Below are 19,857 nucleotides of genomic sequence, written 5' to 3' on the forward strand. Positions count from 1 at the left end.
AAAATCCTTTGCTGAAATTTTGACAAGAAACTCGAAACAAAAAAAATTTTGCCTTCGGCTTTTGATCTCACAGATTAACTGACCATTTCAGATAAAATTACATAATACAGTAGAATGAGGTTTTCCAGAGCTATAAGCTTCTGACAGCAGAAGCCAGAATTTATTAAGACGTGACGGTGAAAAAACCTATTTTTGGATTTATACAGATAACTTTTAAATTTCCGAATTATAATACAGTTTTAAGTTTTAAGTGTCCAAAAATTGGAGATAAACTTCTGAGATTTAATTATCAAACTCGGGTCCTTGTGATTTTATTACATGGACTGTTTTGAAAGCAGTCAATTGAATTTTATAGTTAATGCAATAAAAGACTTCCATAAAAGTATTTTATTTTCTGGTTAAAGACGTCTTAATTTTTATCTTAGTTACTTTGAGTAAAATTTATGATCTTTGGTGTGTATCTTTCATTGTTAACCTATAAAACTGAGTCTTGTTGTTTTTTGGACCAGTAAATTTAAGAATTGACATCCGTTAGGTGCAATTATTTATATTATTAAGTAAGTTTGGATAGATATATTGTGGTAAGGTTTAAGTGTTGTGCAGTGTGTGTCGCAGAATTTATCGTCTTTTGGTCTGCGCCGTTAAAAAAAGTTAGTCTTCTCATATGTATGTCAATAACAATAAAGGCGCACCGCGAGGGCTTCTTCTTATTATGTCCCATATTTTATCAGCACCTACTCGTCCCAGTTATAAAAACCGGTATAAAAGTTAAACATAGTTTATTGTGTTGGAGCGATTTAACATGAACTTCCACATAAAGATTTTGCGCCTTTAATAATTCACAGTGTGCGACGTTAATCCTTTATAGCAATATGTTATCCTCCTGAAGCTTAAAATTTCAACGGTATTCAAGTGGCGCCATTTATCAAAAATAATTCGCACACTAACTAGATGACTATATTAAAAAGACAGAGCAGCGATAATTTAAAGCTTTGTTTATTCGTCGGGTGAGAAAGAAGAAGAAACGTTGGTAGTTTAAACAAGACAAGACAGTAAATCTTAAGAGGTGTATCATTACGTACGGCGAGACAACTATATCTGGTGCAGGAAAGGATATACACTGTCAAAGTGTCTAACCGTCTTGTATTTTACAATGCTCATTGTGCTTCTTATTTATGACTACTCATCGAAGTTGGCTGCGCAATCATATCCTTCTAACCTGCAATTAAGGAAGCTGTAAAGAGCTCTTCTTATTATAACCGTGAGCTTTGCCTCAACATAACACTTATAATCATATAACCGATCGTTGTGGCTTTGATAGGTGGACGAGCACTTATTTACCATACCAGAATCTGAGATTAACACTATTAATTTTAATGCCTTGCTAAAATGCTAATGTTATCCATTGTCTAATATCAATAAACCCATGTTCATCAACAGGACACTTTACAAATCGCTTCTAGACTGTGGAAGGTTGGCCGTACCAAACTCAATTATACACTATAAACTTAACAAGTTCTTCTTTGGTGTGTGGTGTAGTGCGAGCATCACGAAACAAAACAGTCCATCCCAACAATTTCAAGTTAATGATCTTCATATAGACATTTTACGCTGTGAATGGTCGCTAACTAAGTAGAAGCAGTTAAAACGATCGTTAAGTTCAGAAGGTAGATTATGACTTCACTAGCCACCGGCAATTAGATAAAAGTTAATGCACTCATTTCACGAGGTGATTGATTGTAAACGTTAAAAACGACCGATCGTCCTTTTGTTTGTTTTACGAAATTGCCACAGATATTGTTTTGCGATATTAACGCCACGCAAACGTTGCGTGGACTGATGTTAAGAGCGCATAAACACGAGTTATGGATCTTCTCAAAGGCGGTAGCAGCTACCACAGATTTGCGGACATCTCTACAAATTCAAACACATTTTCAGACGAGTGAATGTAATTAACGACTTGGCTCATGTTTCATCACAAAATTATTAAGAAAGTTATCGGTTACGGCAGTAAAGTCACCTCATTGATTTTATGACGTCGTAATCGTAAATTCTTGACAATTTTTGCCACCTCAACACCCACGACGAAAAATTACGCTTAATCAGTAAGCAACTGAGGGAGCAGTTTTAATTTCAGGTCTTCCAGGTTAGTGAATTCACTTATGCCACGTTCATTTTTGGTATCACAGCCCAAATTGTGCACAATTTTTTGAAAAAAGATTTAATACTTAAATTTGCTTGGATTCTATTTTAATTTTTGTATAATCAGATTTTTCTGTTTCGCTGATTCTTTGAAACTATTTTTTCTGAGATTCCTCGTAGTATTATCAAACTTCCTCTATGCCTCATTTTTCTTGCAGAAAAATTACCGATTTAGAAAGGAGCAGAATTTGAAAAGGATAAGATAGGTACCTGTAGTAGTTAAATGCCAATTTTAATTAATAGATGGCTCCACATCCACAATGTCAAGTTTATTAATAATCGCAAAATATAATAAAAAATGTAAAGTTATAATACAATATCTACAAATCAAGACTGAAAATTACAAAAACAAGTCAATTGCTGCTGCTTTTACAATTTGGTGGCAATTTAATTGTTTAATTGTAAAAGTTCTTGTTTGACATTTCGCAGGAATTGCAGGAGTTTAAAAAATCAGCATTCTGTCAGTCGATCTGCCAAACGACCAATCACAGAGTCGCATTTTAATTTTGACCTCTGCAAAAAGAAATCTGCAGGAAAAGTAGCCTTTAGATACCTGTAGTGAATACTTCATAGATGATTAATAGATGGCTTCACAATAAAAAGTTAAGTTTTTAGTAATAGCAAAATTTAATGATAACTAAACATAAAGTTGTAATAAAATACCTGCTAAACTTCACTATAAATAACAAAAAAAGTTTATTGCTGACGCTTCTACAATTTGGTGACAATTTGACAAATATGGCAGTTCTTGTTTGACATTCTGCAGAAATTGCAGGAGTAAGATTGTATAACTCGTTCTGCAGAACGACCAATCACGAAATCGTATTTTAAATTTTGTACTTACAAAAATCTTCTGCGGAAAAAAATGAGATTTAAAATTGTTTTTAGCTATACAGGGTCCGGCAACACTTGTGTCCACCCTTAACATAAAGTCGTCTTTAATGTTAAAGATGAAATTTTGAAAATTTCCATACGCTCATAGTTGACAAAGCTCTAAAAGCTGACGTAACAATTTTTTATCACGGTTTGGTTAGAGTCGCGACATCTAAGAAGTATAGTTTTTAGCGATTTTTGATTTTTTCCAGAAATATTCGCGAATTCAATTTTTTTTCAACATAACTATGATACAAATATCTGAGTTTTTATTTTAAATCTAATGCAAATTGTGTTTAAAATTTGTGCATATATTATTGGTTTTATATTTTTTGGAGTTTAAACATTTGTTCACCAAGTGTAATATTTAAAAAAAAATGTTTCCAGTTCCATCTCCAGTACTTTAATTAGTTGTGCATAAATTGGCATTTTCAGCATAATAATAATGAAGCCCCGATATTTAAAATTTATTGGTTGTGGCCTGGCATCTCAGAATAAAAGATCGTTTCGGAAACACTCATCCTAATCGAGACGTCTTGTGAAATTAGCAATTACTCGGCAGTATCACGCACAAAAGACTATGGTAATTTGTTAAAAAACATCAACCAACCTCGTTATTGATCGTTCTTTTTAATCGTCGGGTGTGTGTTTTTTTTTTGAGAAACCGTTTTAAAATATGAATTCGGCACAAATTCAATTTACTCTAAGAAATGATAAATACATGTTTTCTGATGTAATCGAGTCCGAGGAAAACCTGTCCGGTGACAATCAGTCTCATTTATCCGCTAGCATTTTTTCAAAGCTTCTAATAAATCAATTAATAGAAAAGTTGACAGCCGTCGTGTAAATGAGTAATAACAAGTTGTAAATGGTCATAATCAAACACTGTAGAAATATGAATAATGAAGAAGGTTGAGGGATCCGTCGAACTTATCAGGAATGTTGTCAGATTACCAGCCGTAGGTGGCAGATGCCAAACCATGCAAGACTTTAATGTCCCATATTTGTCATCCGTCGGTCTCCGGATCCCTCGCGTGTAATGATTAGGGGATAAATCAAAAAGAATCTCGTAATAGAGTGATAGACTTGAATATTAAACGTGCATACATCTTTACCGTGATAAATGATCGCCCATTTCGAAACGAACCGACACGACACCTAATCTTACATCTGTTTTACTCCAGTCTGATCAACCTTACAACCCCAAATCTACAAGGGATGATATTTCAGAAGGGGCTACCTGTTAAACCCTGATTGGGGTGGTGGTCATTTAACACCGAAATAACGCCTCATTCGATCTGACAAGCATTGTTGATGTTTTCTCATTGTCTCTCTAATCATCAGAAATTTTGCCAAGTAATGGTCCGGTTTTCAACGCGGTTATTTTAGAACGAAAGTCTAACCAAAATCAATCAGACGTGATAAATTGCGGTCAATTTCAAAGATTGACAAGTCTTTATTTTTCTAAATGAAAGCGGCATATTTCATTCTTTATTAAATATTTAAATTAGATGGCGTTTTTTGTTACAAGAATGAGAGGCAGATGAGAAGGGTTGGTTAAGTAGGGTAATTATAAAAACTATCCACTTATTATCTTGATATTACTGCACCTTTACATCGCTTTACGTTAAAATAAAAAAAATACGTATCACTCCTAAACTAAGAAATTTCGAATGCATTAAAACCGGCAGCTGCTCTACGAGATCACTTGTATCATTTTTTTGGGCTCTAGCTAACGCGCTTCAAATTATTAAAGGACGGCTGTCCATTAAAGACCAATTAATTGCATTAGTTTGTTTTAAAACTAATAATAATCACTGGAAATTACATTAAATTTAATAGTAAGAACCGGTCGAACTGATTTATGTACCGACTTTGCAGGTATAACTTAATAATCCTAACATAACTTAACGAAATCACGAAGGGGCATAATCTAGGAATTTGCGATACAATGGGCTGTGCTAACTCATATCCACCGAGCCCTGCTGTCTGCTAAACGACATTTTATTGCTCCCACTGTTGCCCGTGGGGAACCGGACTCACACCGGAAAATTGTTCATAACATATTTCTCCAGGAACTCATTCAGAACAAGACGTAATTTTTTGGATTCTGAGGCGCATCCAGGAAAGTTAAAGGATCTACTGGTTCATGTATAATAAATTAGACCCATTCAGACTGTTTTACAAAACGGTTTTTATTCTTTAAATTTTTTTTTTTGGAAATTGCTGGGAAGACTGTTTGAGACAGTTCTTTAACATTTTTTTTAGATTTAAAACAGATCCATTAGAAACTCCTTAAAAATTCTTCAGATTGGATTTTTTAAAGATTCTTTTTTTCTTCATAGATTGGTTAAAAATATAAATTTTTTCAATATCTTTTTCAGAATTTGTCTAAGGTTTCTGTTTATTTTTCACGAATTCTTTAGACTTCTTGAACGTCTTATAAATATTTTCAGGATTGATTTAGACTTTTTAATTTTTTTTGTAGAATTTCGAGAGCTTTGGCTCATCCCTCTTTTTATGGCACAATTAAGTCGCTCAATTAGCAAAGCTTTATCCCGGTGTGATTCAGCCTTCGGAAGCCCCTTTTTGATTTACACTCTCATAACTGCCTCGGTGGGTTGCTTACCGCCGTAAGTAAACGATAAATTCGAAGATATTGGGTCGATACCTCATGGAATCATCCACATTGACTCTTTTTAAAAATCTCCACCTGCTCCCACAAAAATCTGATGCACCTTATATCAACATCGACAAAAAACCCCCAACACCGGTAATTCTAATTTAAAAATTTAAATGAGCACGTGTCTAAAGTAAGTGTAAGTATTAGACCCCTCCCGTTATCTCTGTAATTGTTTTTATTTTCTTTTAACTAAATGCAACGAGTCTACCAACCCTTGATTAATTATTTACCTGAGAAAATTAGGACCACACACCGGTTTTATTTAATTAACCCTTTGAAACTAATTAATGGAGTTTACATACTTTTAGATTTTTTACAAAATTAAGTCATTTTTTTTTTCGTGCCACCAAAGAAGGGTTGTTGGGCAGGTAAAATGAAATAATGACAAAAGGAGTCGACAAAAAGTCAGATCAAATGGGTGATAGCAAAGGGGTTGATATTTAGTTATTAAAGCGACAAATTGTAGAAATTTAGGCATCAGTGGAAAAAATGAATAAAATGCGTGGGGTATAATGTCAGGGTTCTAATAAGCAGGTGATGCGTATATGTACATATGCGTCCAAAGAAAAAATGTTCACCTGTGCTATGGTGCGTTACAACTGGAGAAACGTAAATGACACACTTTATTAACTCAATTATTTCATATCCTGATTTATCGTTTACACTGATTAACATTTTTAACAACAATTAAAATATTAAATGTCCCCAGGTTGTTATTAAAAAAATAAATAAAACGGTTAATTGCCCCACCCTGTACACACAAGCTGGTCTGAACGAAATGAACCAATTTACATACAGTAGCCCTCAAATCTATAAAATAGTTAAGCTCCAGATGCACCCCTTTTAATCAGGTGAAAAAACTGAAGAATCTCACCTGAAGTCATCGACCCCTGTATATTTTACAAGCTACCCCTTTTTCCGGGTGCCTGTTATTATGATCAGAGGTGTCGGCGTTTTTTCGGATTATATTTTAATTAAATTTTGAGTGTCACAGCATGCGCGATAAAAACTTCATACAAGACAATCTATTAAACTGTTTCCTGTTGTCTTAGGCCATCCATATTTGAATATGGGTTATCTATTTTTGATCACGGCATCTGCCTGGTGCATAACATCATTCATCCTTGGTCTATATTTTATTATGAGATATCAAAACCGTTATCTGTGTAGGAAGTAAGGTGGTTTTAAAATTTGTTTTTTTCCATGCCGATATTTCGAGAATGAAGAGCGTAATTTATGGTTGCTTCTCAGCAAAAACCAGTGAAGACCCGCATGGTAGTGGATACCCACTAATAATAAATATCCAAGAAGCGAGTACAGAAAATGCAGAGTTCCGTAAAGCAATTAAAATAATTTAAGGCAAGTAGCAATGTAGACTTACAAATTACACTTCTTACGATGCAAACAAATAAATTATTGAAAAATTAGATAAATGTATTTGCGTGTTATTGTGGTGTAATTATTGAAATCTTACAATCATTTCGAGCCCTGGAGCCAATCATTTGACCATTGGATGGGAACACTTTGTATGGAATTGAAAATTATCTATATCTGTTTTGCAGGAAACGGCGGATTTATCGCTTCTTTACACCGTGTAATCTGTGACTTTGAATTACGGTTGGGGATTTTTTAATTGATTAAATCCGTGAATTATCCCACGGAACAATGATCGTTTTTCATTGCTGAATTAATACCTGCTAGAGTTAGTAATTTGTTAATTGTTTTCTTACCTAAGTCCTTTCGTTTAACAATAAGATAAAGTGTCTCTAAGCTCTATAATTTTGCGATTAAAGACTACTCAAACATCTAATACAAGCTATAGGGCAATTGCAAATATTTAGGATTTAGAACAGATTTTTTTTTTAACTTTTGCTCGGTAATTTTATATCTTGGTGCAATGATAAAGCAGGTCAAAGAAAGTAACCTCTTGAAGATTCACTGACGTATCATTAAATTTACTGGAATTACATGTTGAATTTTTAGTTCGTCCTAAATATCAAATTTCTGTCCCCAGTTCTCGTATTTCGTGGAGCAGTAATAAGCAGATCAAAAATTTAATACAAATGTTGAGAATTTATTTGTAATTTTGCATTTTCAATCAGCGGAGATTAATCACAGGGCGTTTCGTAAATATATCCGTTAAATGGTAAATCTGGGGACTTCATGGAACGAAAATGTGCAGTATTTTTTGTTCTAACGTCTTTTATTATAGAATTAAAAGACCTTTAAGTTGACCAATGAGCGAGCAGTAGCGCACAGTTTGAAAAATAACGCATCAAGTTAAATATGTTGAATTACATAGCAGTTTTTCTAAAACGTTAAAAGTGGCAGTAAAACCAGTGCAATTAGTGAAATTTTTGTCACCAAGGCTTTGAATATCTATGGTAAAGTAAACAAAAATTGTTAAGCAGCAAAAAGTTTGAGGATATAAAAAATTTCTCTATAAACGGAAACCGCATTTCAGGGTAATTAGGAAAATTCTACCAAAGACTTCAAAAATTTGAATGTTAGAGCACATTGAAAACTTCTTGTTCTAAAATTTTGGTATATTACACTTTTATATATTTTCGTTGTTTCCTTTTTTTTGCACCTAATACCAGCGACACTGATGATCCAATCTGTTAGATCTGACGTCGCCTTTAAATAAAGAGTTGCTTATTTGATAATACCTAAAAGAAAAAAAAGTTTAAAAGCGACAATATCATTTATCAAAAACTTGTTCATGTGGGGCCCTGCTGTGCACCGGCTGCAAAAAATCATTTAGTAACAAATTTTAACAAATTTCCGGTCGATCATGCTTGTTATGTAAATGTCGAACAATAATTTATAAATTTTATTATTTATTTTGTTTTTAGAGATACATAAATTTTGTACAAAAGATGGAATATTGAATACATTAAACCCACAAAATTTTTAAGAAATATTGTTTATTTATGTAAATTTGTTTTGTATTTCGTTTGTTGTTCTAAAAGACAGAAATAAATGCTGCCAACTGAACAAAGTCAGCCATCTTCCGTTCAGAAGCTAAACTGCAGCGGTCGGCATTCTGTATTTGAAGCCAACTGTAGCCTAGAGACGCAAAAGTCCCTCTTTGCAGAAAACCCGCCACATAAATTTTTAATGAGATAATTATTTCATGGGTTTAAATGTGTAGCTGAAGTTATTACGAGTGTATATTTTGAAATAAACAAAGTCCAAAGATCTTTTTAAAATATTTAGATAGAAAACTTAACAGCCTTTAGTAAATTTTTTACTTTTACATGAAAAATGTGAAAATTATTTATAGATCCACATTAAATCTGCGAAATAATAAATTAAAATTTTTATTTCAATCTTAAGAATAAGCTCTATCTAATAAATACGTCAATATGTATTTATTAAAATGGTAACAAATCGCGTACTGATAAATCTCCAAACAACAAGGTTTTACGAACCAGGGAACTGGGCTCTTTTCTCTAATTCAAAGTTTCCCAATTTTAGCGCAAAACTTAACGAATTAAACGAAATAAGAAGTTCGCCGCTACGTTTCAGGTGTGCGGAAACATCACCATTTATTTCCTCTAAATTATTCCTTCCCATATTTAAGTGGATTAAGTTAGAGCAATCGTGAAACATGTCAAGAGGAATATTGGGTATCCCAAAATAAATTCGGACTATTGAGTATTTGTTTTTCATCAGGATAAAATGTACTCGTATTAATATTTTAATCCTTGGGGTATTTAAGCAGGTGAATACAACGTTAAAATCTCATCATTTCAAGTTTTCAAAGCTCCTTCTTTTAAGTCAAGTTGCGGGAAGAAGACTACTCTTTTAATGGGATTACGGGTTTAACGGGCCACTTCTAAATCATTCAGAATAATTACGTTAAATTGCCGAGAAAAAAGTCAAGGAGTTAAAAATTTATTACAATTTACAGGCGATTCCATTTACAGTAACATTCGTTCTGGAGACTCCTTGTGCCACTTTGATATTCCTCGCTTCGAATTCTTCAATAATGGCCGTTAGTGTCTTGCAAACGAAATCATTTATACTAAGTTTTATTGTTTTCAACGACTTCAAGTTATTTATAAGATTGGCAGCATTTAAATTCGACAAATAGTTGTCTTTTAGATTAATTTCGTTCAGCTGGTTCAACCCCTTAAAGGCATCGTCTTGAATATACTGAATTTTATTGCTTTCTAAAGTTAAAACTTCCAAAGAATTCAACTTAGTGAAAGCGTTCGATGGTACGAACTTGATTTTATTATTAGACAAATCTATTTTTTTCACTTTGAGTAAAGCGCCAAGGCTTCCAGGAACACTTTCCAACTGATTGAACGACAGAACAATTTCTTCCAAATTTATGAGTTCGGTAAAAGCGTTCCTTTCAATAAGTTTAATTTTATTCGCTCCTAAATCAAGAACCTTCAGATTGTCGCAACCTCGAAACACTCCGTTACTGATGCCTTCCAAACTGTTGTGATTTAGGATCAGTTGATTTAGTTTTCTTAAGCCCTCGAAGGATCCAGGCTCTAACTTTTTAATTGCGTTAAAACTAAGATAAAGTGTGGTGACTTCTGGCAGTAACCGAAATGTTCCTTCAGGTATTTCTTCGATGTTAGCCCCTTTGAATTGCAAAAAGTTTTTATACGACCCTAAGACGAGGGGATGTCCACGTGAAAAAGTTACAGAATCGCATTGAGTCGTTGCTATGTTTGAAGTGCATCTTTGAGTTGATGGAGCGATGAAACACAAAAATATTGCAAAGGGGATGGAGAACTTCATCCTGGAATAAATTCTTTGCATAATTTTCACGGAGTTCGGAATAAAACGCACCTTTTTGAGGAGGCACTACGTGGGCAAGATGGTGCTGACTTATCAGTTCTGTCAGTGTTATCGAAACTTGTGACCCGAGCGGGTAAAGTTCACACAATCAAAAATTCCAAAACCAGTTGTATTGAGAATTACAGAAATTGTGCGGCGAAATTCCCCCACTAAGATGAGCGACGAGTTCGAATCTCCAGCAGCATTTCCATATAACCAAACATAATGAATTACGTTTTAATAACTCTTCTCAAAACAAGATGGAAAATTAGTTGAGCGTAATCCTGGTTAAGATTTCCCGGAAACGCTCGAATTTGCATATTTCCCTCTTAAAGTTTGTCAACAACACTTGTCTTTCCGTGATTAACTCTTATTCTACTCGTCTTCATTTTTTGTTAATTGCGCGTTGCAGGATTAGATAACTGCGGAACGACGATTTGTTACAGGTAAATCGCGAGAATCCGCCGCCATTACCCCCGTTTTAATGGTATACGTAAAGACAAATTAAAATGTATCTCTGTTTGCACTAGATAGAAGTGCGGGACCTTCTGCATCCTATTATCCCGGCAATTTTGAATAAACCTCCCTGTGAGGACGCGAGATTGCTTTATTTTTCTAAACTATCAAGTAAACGATCGCTATTTTATTATTAGGCTGAGCTGCACTGCAATCTCTTTCGTGCATTGAATCTTCGGGTTTATGTAGGTCAGCCTTTGTATTCGGACTTTTGAAGTGGACTACATATATTTTGAGCCAATAAATGAAAAGTGGAATTATTCTACTCACACCGCTAACAAAGCTGCAAACTGCGCTGCGATAAGAGAAGAGCAATGCTTAATACATTCGAGGCAGAAAGTTATTTTGTTAAAAGAATTCAAAACACAATAAAGAATTTTTCGTTTAATTAGGCCGCTTCCGATTCTTGCGCTTGGAAATTAAAAATCGCGCCCGCACAAATTCTTTCGTAATTAATTTATCGGAAATATTTACCTACACTTGATCAAATCTGCGGCTTTTTGTATAACTGAGGAAAAAATCGTGGAAAGTGCTTTCCTTCCTAGTCTGCGAGATCTCTTTTTTAATATGGTCTTTGTCTCAGTGTCTCGTAAATTTCCTCGGTTATATTTGGTGCGCCGAGCCACAAAAAGTTCTTATTAATATTTCACTTCCCGGAGGAAGTTTGAAAAATTGTCGAAATGTTCAGTATATATAGCTATTCGTAGCCGGAGCCGATCGTAACAAATATTCTTGCAGACATGATGGACTGTGGGAGAAGCGATAGGCAGACCACCTGACGCTCAACGTGGAAGCCTTTACAAGAAAACTTACGCTCCGATTCGTTTCTTCAATCCGATTGGTAACTAACGATATCGGAGCTGATTCCAAATCTAGTAGTTACGAATATAATGGTACTTGAGAGAAAATACCGCGTGGGCTTTACTATATACTATATTTAAGGCACTTTAGATTTCTGTAGCTTCTGGATAAATAGGGATATCCGGACAATACTTTGCAAAGCTTTATTTCTATTATCTGGTGGAAGCGAAAAAATGGGAGTGGACCCAAAATAATAGCTTTGTTTATAATGAAGCTGTTGTTAAAAGCTCACAAGCTGGCGCTTGCAATAACACGTAGGGTATTGCTCCATCAGCAGCTAATATTGCGCACCAGCTACTTCAATGGTTGGCCAGCGGATATCACGGCCGTTAAAACTTGAGGGCTTATCGCCTGACTTTTGCCCCCTATAATTCCACAGACTGCAAGGAATCTGTTTAGGGAAACGAATCCGGCAACATCCTGCTTTAATTACTGCGTTAATTTATTTTCAGGATTTTACACAGCCAAATTAAAATTTACATGATGATCTTGTCAGATTTACCACCACGACCCGCGAACGGATATGTTGCGAACGTAACAAAAAGAAACGACCAGTACACATACAAAGACAGTTCGTGCGCGGCATTCATCCACCTCTTTTACATATTATAATAATCTGTTTCCAAAATAAGATCACTTCTTTTTCTACCTAATCCGGGATTCCGCTCATATTCCCTCTCAATATTCGACAATTTTCAAAATTCTCACGTACCATCGTTTAATCTGTTCTTCATCTCCTTTGCCATTTACGTTTCTTTCTTGAACGCACTTATTGACGTTTATTCACGGGATTCTAAGTCCCTAGATACACTTAAGCACTTGGGTCATTCCAGCCAGGTTCAACAAATATTTAAGAGAAAAGCGACACTCGTACGAAAAGGTTTTTCTTTTTCATTTACATTTTTGTACAAAAATAGTCTTGTTATCCCGTTATCGGCTGAGGCAGTGAAATAAACCAAGCACGCAACCGTTTTCCTAAGTATCACAATCTGTTTTTCTCTCCTAACTTTATTAATTTCAGTTTCACCATGCTAAATCTCGGCTTGATAACTTTTTTGGCAGTTGCCTCACAGCTGAAACTTGCCCGGACTCCAGTGGTGTTGCGTTTGCATAGGCTTATCTCTCAAAATTAATATAAGAACTACACTGTGGGAATAACATCAGGGTAATAAAATATCCCGGATCAAAGAATCGCTGTTTCCGGGTGATACCTTATCCCGAAAGTTAACTCGGATAAACTTAAAGGGGATGAAAAATTTGAAGAATTTATATCTTAAACATAATTTGATCAAAACGATCCTGACAAAGCTTAAAGAACTGGAATATCTTGATTTACTGCTCAATTATTTGGAAAGTTTGAACAGTTCGAGTTTTCAGGTGCTTAAAAAGTTAATTAAATTAAACCTTTCGTTTAATAGAATCAAAACTATTGAAAATGGTGCGTTTAATGGACTATCCAAACTGGATGAACTTAATTTAAAAGGCAATCACCTCCAGAAAATTGAAATTAAGGACGTTAATGCATAATTACCGACTTTAAGAAGAGCATACTTGAGCCAAAATGAGTTTTCTTGTAATAGTTTAGCACTAAAAAACAATTATAACCAAGACATTTAGTTCCACGTATCATTTTTAAAGGCACAAATTTAAAGGAACTGGATATTATAATTGAATGCCTAATATCACCAATTATTATTTACACTAACTATGTGGCCTTTGAAATTGTGTAGATCTCGCTTTTCTCGTGCACTTCGCTTTTCCGAGGCGTTGAATATTAATTTGAGATTGGTTATTTATTATACTATAGAAAAAAGAATTCCGAGAGACATCAAGTTAATTATATTTTGTCAGTTAACATTTAGCATAGAAAGTTTTATGATAACTCCATATTTTGTGTTTTTCGATTTTTGAAATTCTGATATAAATAATTACGCATGGCAAAAAATAGATTTTTCCATTTTTGGAATTAATAAAAGAACAAAAAGCAAAAGCAATTCGCTGTTTGCAAAAAAGGTTAATTTGCACCCTTGCAATTACACAATAGATTCTTAGTTTTTGAAGACAGACTCTCAGTAAAAATTTGGCAGCAATAATCCCAAACACCCTGTATGTGCTTAAAATTTTTTATTAACTACGTTTAAATATGCGCTAAAGATCCTGATTTCTCTACTCGCTAGTGTTGTTTATACATTTTTATATTTACCTTAACCATACGCTTGCAACAGAATTTCTAACGGTAATTGTTCCAACCCTGTTGTAACGAATAAAATGGAAAAAAATAAAAATTTGCAAAACCAATGCTATTTCCGCCTCCGAAAAAGTTTATAAGTCAATAATAAAAACTTTTTCTTTCTGACGGGACGATCCAATCGTTATTATTTGATCCAAGTATCATCAGAACTGAATATAATGATTTAATGGCTAATATCAATTGGAAGAATGTCAAAAATGTAAAGGAAATCTCATAATAGTGGAGGCCCAAAATTTTATTTTTTACTGAATTAATTTTAGGGCTATTTCAGAACTGATCACAATAAATTAAAATTTGAAAGTCAGATGGATTATTAGAGAGCCAGTTATTTTAGGAAATTCAATAAATTATAAATTCAGTCAGCTTTTGACAACTGGCAATTAGTTAGCCATAAATAAAATAAAATTCGATGCAGTGACACAAAATAACACTTAAAATTGTAGAAACCTGAATTATTTGCTAAAAAAAAAAGTAAAAATTGAACAATTGCTACCGTAGATTATAAAGCTTTTCGTTTTTTTTGGATTTTTTTGTACGAAAAAATTCCCCTGACGATAAAAAAATAATACACGATAAATATCCTATTGAAAAATGGTGAAATTTTAATTCCACACAGGTATTAACTTTGAAAATCGAAATTTCACTGAAAGACTGTCGATTGACATGTCGTAAATAAAATAGCGAGTGATAGATAAATTGGGAACGAATGGCGCATAGATTTTGATTTGATGGCGCTCCACAATTTGAATGGTAAATTGAAATTCAAGTGCAGCAACTTATTTTTGCGTTGTTTTAGTGGGTCGCAATATCCGTAGATTTTTTACAAGAAACTGCGTACCTTTGCGCATTTTGAATACATTATCCGCCGGCAGATCTAGCTGATGGAAGAGGAAACGTCGGGGCTATGAGGTATTGGAAAAACTAAACAACAATGAAGGAAGTGAATAGAAAGATGTTTCTTTGGGACGATTGAAATGTAAATCACCATAAATAACGAAATTCAGAGCGTGAACCGAATATCATAAACGTCAAACCTTCATCACTGAGACTGTTACAACTCTTTTGAAAAGAGAATGAAGTAGCAACGTTTGAAAGACATAGCTGGTTTGATCGTGCGTCGATTTCCCGGCAATCCAGTAAAAATCCGCGGCTAAGGATTGTCAGATGGTCTTGAGCCTTATTGATGGATTGAGATCAATTCCTCTGCCGACGGCGTATTCTTCCAGTTCTAGTCTCTCCGCCGGATCAGGTATTACCATGAGAAAAGAACTTGCTTATGTGTTTTCACACATGATAAGCTGCTTAGCATGCATTCTCGTTCGATATTGTAATTACTTCAGAGAACAAAGAAAACTTCAAGACGTCGCTTAAGAGGAACACAAAGCTTTTCATTGATCTCAACGAACGAAGAGATTTTATATTCTCATATCTCGGTTGCTGCTGTCACCTGAGTTTATTGTCGCACGTTTGTTTATTTATTCGTCCGGTTTAACAGCGGCTGTCAATCAAAGAGATATGAACTCACCAAATTAATTTTCCTGCCATTTGTCGGATCAAAGACAAAGCAAATCGTTTTAGCATTTAGGTTTAACTGAAATGGATGAGATTAAACATTCAAAGCCTCATAATAGGGGCTATAATCAACAGTAACAGCGCCGACGCTGTCGAATTTTATCTAGAATTGCATAATGTACGACACTACTTCTAAGTAATTACCAGTAATTTTCTAATTTTGACCCGGCGCATCCACCATTTTTAGACTGACATTTACTTGACATTTATCCCGCATTGTGATAGTTTGTGCTATGCACTCAACTTTCAACCTCCGCTCTCGAGTTGCAAGAAACTTATTGACATCATTATTGTTGGAATCCATTTCAACTTACCCGGAACTTTTCCCTGTCAAAGCTCAGTTAAAACTGCAAGAAGTGTCTTGAGTGAAAAACGTCTATTCGAAGCGAGGCATTTACAGAGTTATTAGTTAAGGGTCGAGGTAATTTTTCAATAGGTCGAATAAACACGTTTCCCGCGAAAGCGTTCATCTATCAGCGGTTCCTGTTGTAATAAGCAGGAGAGGGCAGGTTGTAAGCGAGCTAAGCTTCGTCGTTACAAATAATGGGATAGGTGTTCAGCGAGCGAGTTATTTGCTCCCGAGAATTAGTGTGCACTCTTCCTACCCAAGAAGAATGGCCATGCAGAGCGACTCTTTTCCTGTGATTTTTTTGTGTTAAGCTTTTAAAGTTTTACTCGGCCCCGATTTAAATTTCAAAGTGAGCAGTAAATATTAAGAGAGTTACTACTGACACCAGAAAGTCATAAGTTAGTTAAGAGCTTAATTGGAACCATAATGAAAAAATATATTTGTAACGTGGCTGTGTCATCGACTTTTATCGCCACATTCGTTGTAAAATTAAGTTTGGAAGTTTGGGGACGACATAATTGACTCAAATGTTGGATTAACGGCAACTCGGAAGACGTTGGACGTTTAGTCTCCAGCGCTCTTATTTCAAACGAAAGAAGCAATTTATTGGAGGTTTCTCTTCCTGTATTGGAATCGATGCATTAATGAAAACTGTGGTGCCTGCGGCGTCATAGAAAAGCGCAACAGTTTAGTCTGGTAATTGCGTTATCTCGCCCCTTTTCTACTAAAATTCGATAAAATGTGTCCGACGGAGATGGCTTGCATTAACCTAAAGCATTTGCCACTATCGAATTTATGGCTCAAGACGAAGCTGCTGCCGGTTATGATTTCTCGATATTTCCGACAGATTACGAGACGATGAAAAATTTAATCCGAAAGTGGCGAGCTTCGTAAATAACACACCTAGCTGATTGGTCCCTATTCAGTTTAGTTTTAAAGTTGCTAAATCGGAAATTTGAGTGAGATAACGAACTGACGGAGAAGTTAAAATTTATGTAAGCAATAAAGCTAGTATTTATTTCCACTTTGAGACAATTTTGGGAGTCGGATGATAGCTCTGGGATCTATTTTACTGATCGTGCTTCACCTGGACCGTTAGCTCCACCGAATTATTGGCCACGTTAACGTGAATTGATAGGCGTCAACGCGGCCAATTAATTGCCATCACCCTAACAAATTACGGCCTAATGAACGAGAGCGCTACTGAAACACAGTCAATTAAAACGGAATCATTTTAATAACTTTACCTGCGTAAACAATTTCTATCAACTTCAAATAAACAATGCGTTGGTTTGGGTTGATTTTCCCAAGTTTGAAATGAAATCTGCATTTTAATTCGTGCGAGTCAGAAGAAGACAACGACATGGGAACGAGCAGATGAACGAACTTGCAGTTCGGCAGGATGTCTGACAGGCGCGCAACTTGTTTCACGGTCCGTCAGAGCAAGGAGAAAGCTCGGAAAAGCTCCAGATAAAGCTCAATCTACCGCCGTCTAAAACTCGGACTTGCATCAACACGAGGTTAATAGAGATAGCGCACCATTCATCCCGATCACTATTAAAGCAAATAATCATTAATCCTTTTTAAGAGAAATTTCATGTTTAATTCCACTAGACAGATTGCTGCACTATTATCGACTATTAATTACCACCGAAAACGATTCCCAAGTTAAGTTGTTTCCGAATTTCGGTATGTGGGCTTGAATTTAGACAAGTGAATAATTAAATCGCAATTTTCTCTCGACGCTTCCTCTATAATTCAATGTTTTCAAGGCTGCCAAGTACATTTTTGACTACTGGAAAATATGAAACAGGGGCCAATTTCAAGCTCTGCATAATGGATTTCTTTGATTAGCACGAAAAACTTCATCGACCACATAATTTTGCTCGGTGACACTTTACATTGTTTTCACTACAACGTCTCTGTTATTCTTACTATGCTGCTTAACATATCCGGTTCAAGACAAAAGAAAATTCACGAATCCTCGACCATATTATGAAATATAAAAGCTAAGAGACTGAAGTATAACCAACTTGGGAACTTGCCGGCAATTCTGGGGCTGTTTTACTACAGGCAAGAACAACAGGTAACCTAAGATATGTTTTCGCGATGTTACAACAGTTTACATTATTCAATACCCATTGAAAACAATAACGATCCTGGGGCTGTGTAGGCCAACTTAGCCCCTAACAAACAAAAGCCCAGGATAATCAACGCATTAATTTAATATCGTCGAAACACAAAGTGTTCCTGCTGTATTAAGAAACTCGATCTATTTATACGCTTAACTAAATTAATCACCCACGTTTATACAAAGTTTAGCTTCGGTTACATCAGAAGCGAACCGAATAGCCGCTCTCAAAGAGCAAACACCTTTGCAAACTTGACTTGTTTTGGATTTATTTCTTAATTATTAAGTTAATGAAAGCCAAGATTACCAAACTTATCGGAGACGTAATCTGTCGCAGTGGTTATTTCTTTCAAGAGTTTTCTGAAGAAGCAGAAATGAGAGAATTTTTGTTTGCGAGATGCAAGCTTTATTACCGTAAAATCGGTCTTTCACCTATAAATTATGTACTTTATGACAAATGACGGCAGCTCATGTAAATTTGCCGTCATTTGAATTTACTACAACATAACACTTAGCCATAAGCGCGATAGCCAAATCGACAGACAGTGCGTGATGAATGGCCCATAGCATTGCTAATCATCGTTTTAAAATTCGCGTCGCTTGGAAACCAGTAAAATCAGACAATTCCTGATCCGCCCTACACTTAGACCACAAGTGTTTGCAAAGCGTTATTTTCCGTACATTATGGAATAAATTGGAAACGGCTCAAAACCAATTACTCCGCCGTTATCCTCCGCAATCACGAAAATAATTACGTTTTTATCTTATCTTGTATCAGAAACTTTCTAATTTGCATTCACTCGAATTAACCCGAAAGTTTCAGCGAAAAAACGGACGTTTCCAAAACAAAATGGTCTTTTTTCTTGGAACCCACCGGATAAATGCAACTATCAGTGGTTTTAAACACGCATGGTACCTCTTCTTGCTACAAATCTACCCTCATCAAGACCCACTATTAGGGGTGGAAACACCCATTTCTGTGTTTCGTGCAGTCTGGCTTTAATTTATTCGTATTAAATTTCACGTCTAAATCTGCAATTAGAATTAGCAATGTATATTTCAAAATTGTACGTCGCGAAAACTATTAATTCTTGTCGCTTTTGCAAAAAAATTGAAATAGTCCAGCGACGAGCCTTCATCGGTTTGCAGTCTTGAAACTGAAGCAGAAAGAATTATTAATCATCCGCGGAACGTACAATTATGGTTACACATTTCCATAAATAAATTTAAAATTGTGGTTAGTCTATTTTATTTATGGCAGCAAGACGCAATTTGTTCGTTTCCCCCAATAAAAAGTTAGCATAGAAGTTTTCATAATGGTGTAAGTTGTAGAGACACCTTAGTCATTTCCTTCGGATTCTAAACGACCTCTTTGCATGCTTCTAGTCTGTGAAAGCAACTAATTTTATGCTCTACACCCCAGAAAAGAAGAAGAAATAAAAACATTAAGGCAACCGTGTCGGACTGAAAAGCACATATATCGCGTTCAACCGTCCATTCCGTCTCTTTATTTTATTATTTGCCACGTTCTGTATTAAACAATACTTGGAGTCAAACAAAATTAACTAAATTTGCTAAATTTATTATTAAATATTCATGAGAAGAGGGCGGATTTT

At 35.1% G+C, this 19,857-nt stretch overlaps 2 protein-coding genes across 2 annotated transcripts; one reads left to right on the top strand and one right to left on the bottom strand.

The window, feature by feature from the left end:
• Positions 1–9,642: 9,642 nt before the first annotated feature.
• On the bottom strand, positions 9,643–10,683 carry LOC148169879 (uncharacterized). The gene is made up of 2 exons (XM_088043535.1): positions 10,574–10,683; positions 9,643–10,523 (listed from the first exon to the last, which is right to left on the bottom strand). Exon 2 carries the CDS (start codon positions 10,520–10,522, stop codon positions 9,662–9,664), a length of 861 nt encoding a protein of 286 aa, XP_087899661.1. The 5' UTR covers position 10,523; positions 10,574–10,683; the 3' UTR covers positions 9,643–9,661.
• Positions 10,684–12,966: 2,283 nt separating this feature from the next.
• LOC148169880 (uncharacterized) lies at positions 12,967–13,465 on the top strand. Its single transcript, XM_088044238.1, is given in 5 exon segments — positions 12,967–13,009; positions 13,012–13,038; positions 13,041–13,086; positions 13,128–13,131; positions 13,163–13,465. Coding segments are annotated over 5 exon segments (423 nt in total).
• The last annotated feature ends 6,392 nt before the right edge of the window (positions 13,466–19,857 follow it).

This window comes from Gnatocerus cornutus, chromosome 8, assembly GCF_029298725.1.
Source record: "Gnatocerus cornutus isolate USDA-ARS CGAHR chromosome 8, icGnaCorn1.1, whole genome shotgun sequence".
Lineage (NCBI taxonomy): Eukaryota > Metazoa > Arthropoda > Insecta > Coleoptera > Tenebrionidae > Gnatocerus > Gnatocerus cornutus.

Bases quoted from the DNA above. Each gene is read 5' to 3' on its own strand.
- LOC148169879 (XM_088043535.1), bottom strand. From the start codon at position 10,522: ATGAAGTTCTCCATCCCCTTTGCAATATTTTTGTGTTTCATCGCTCCA.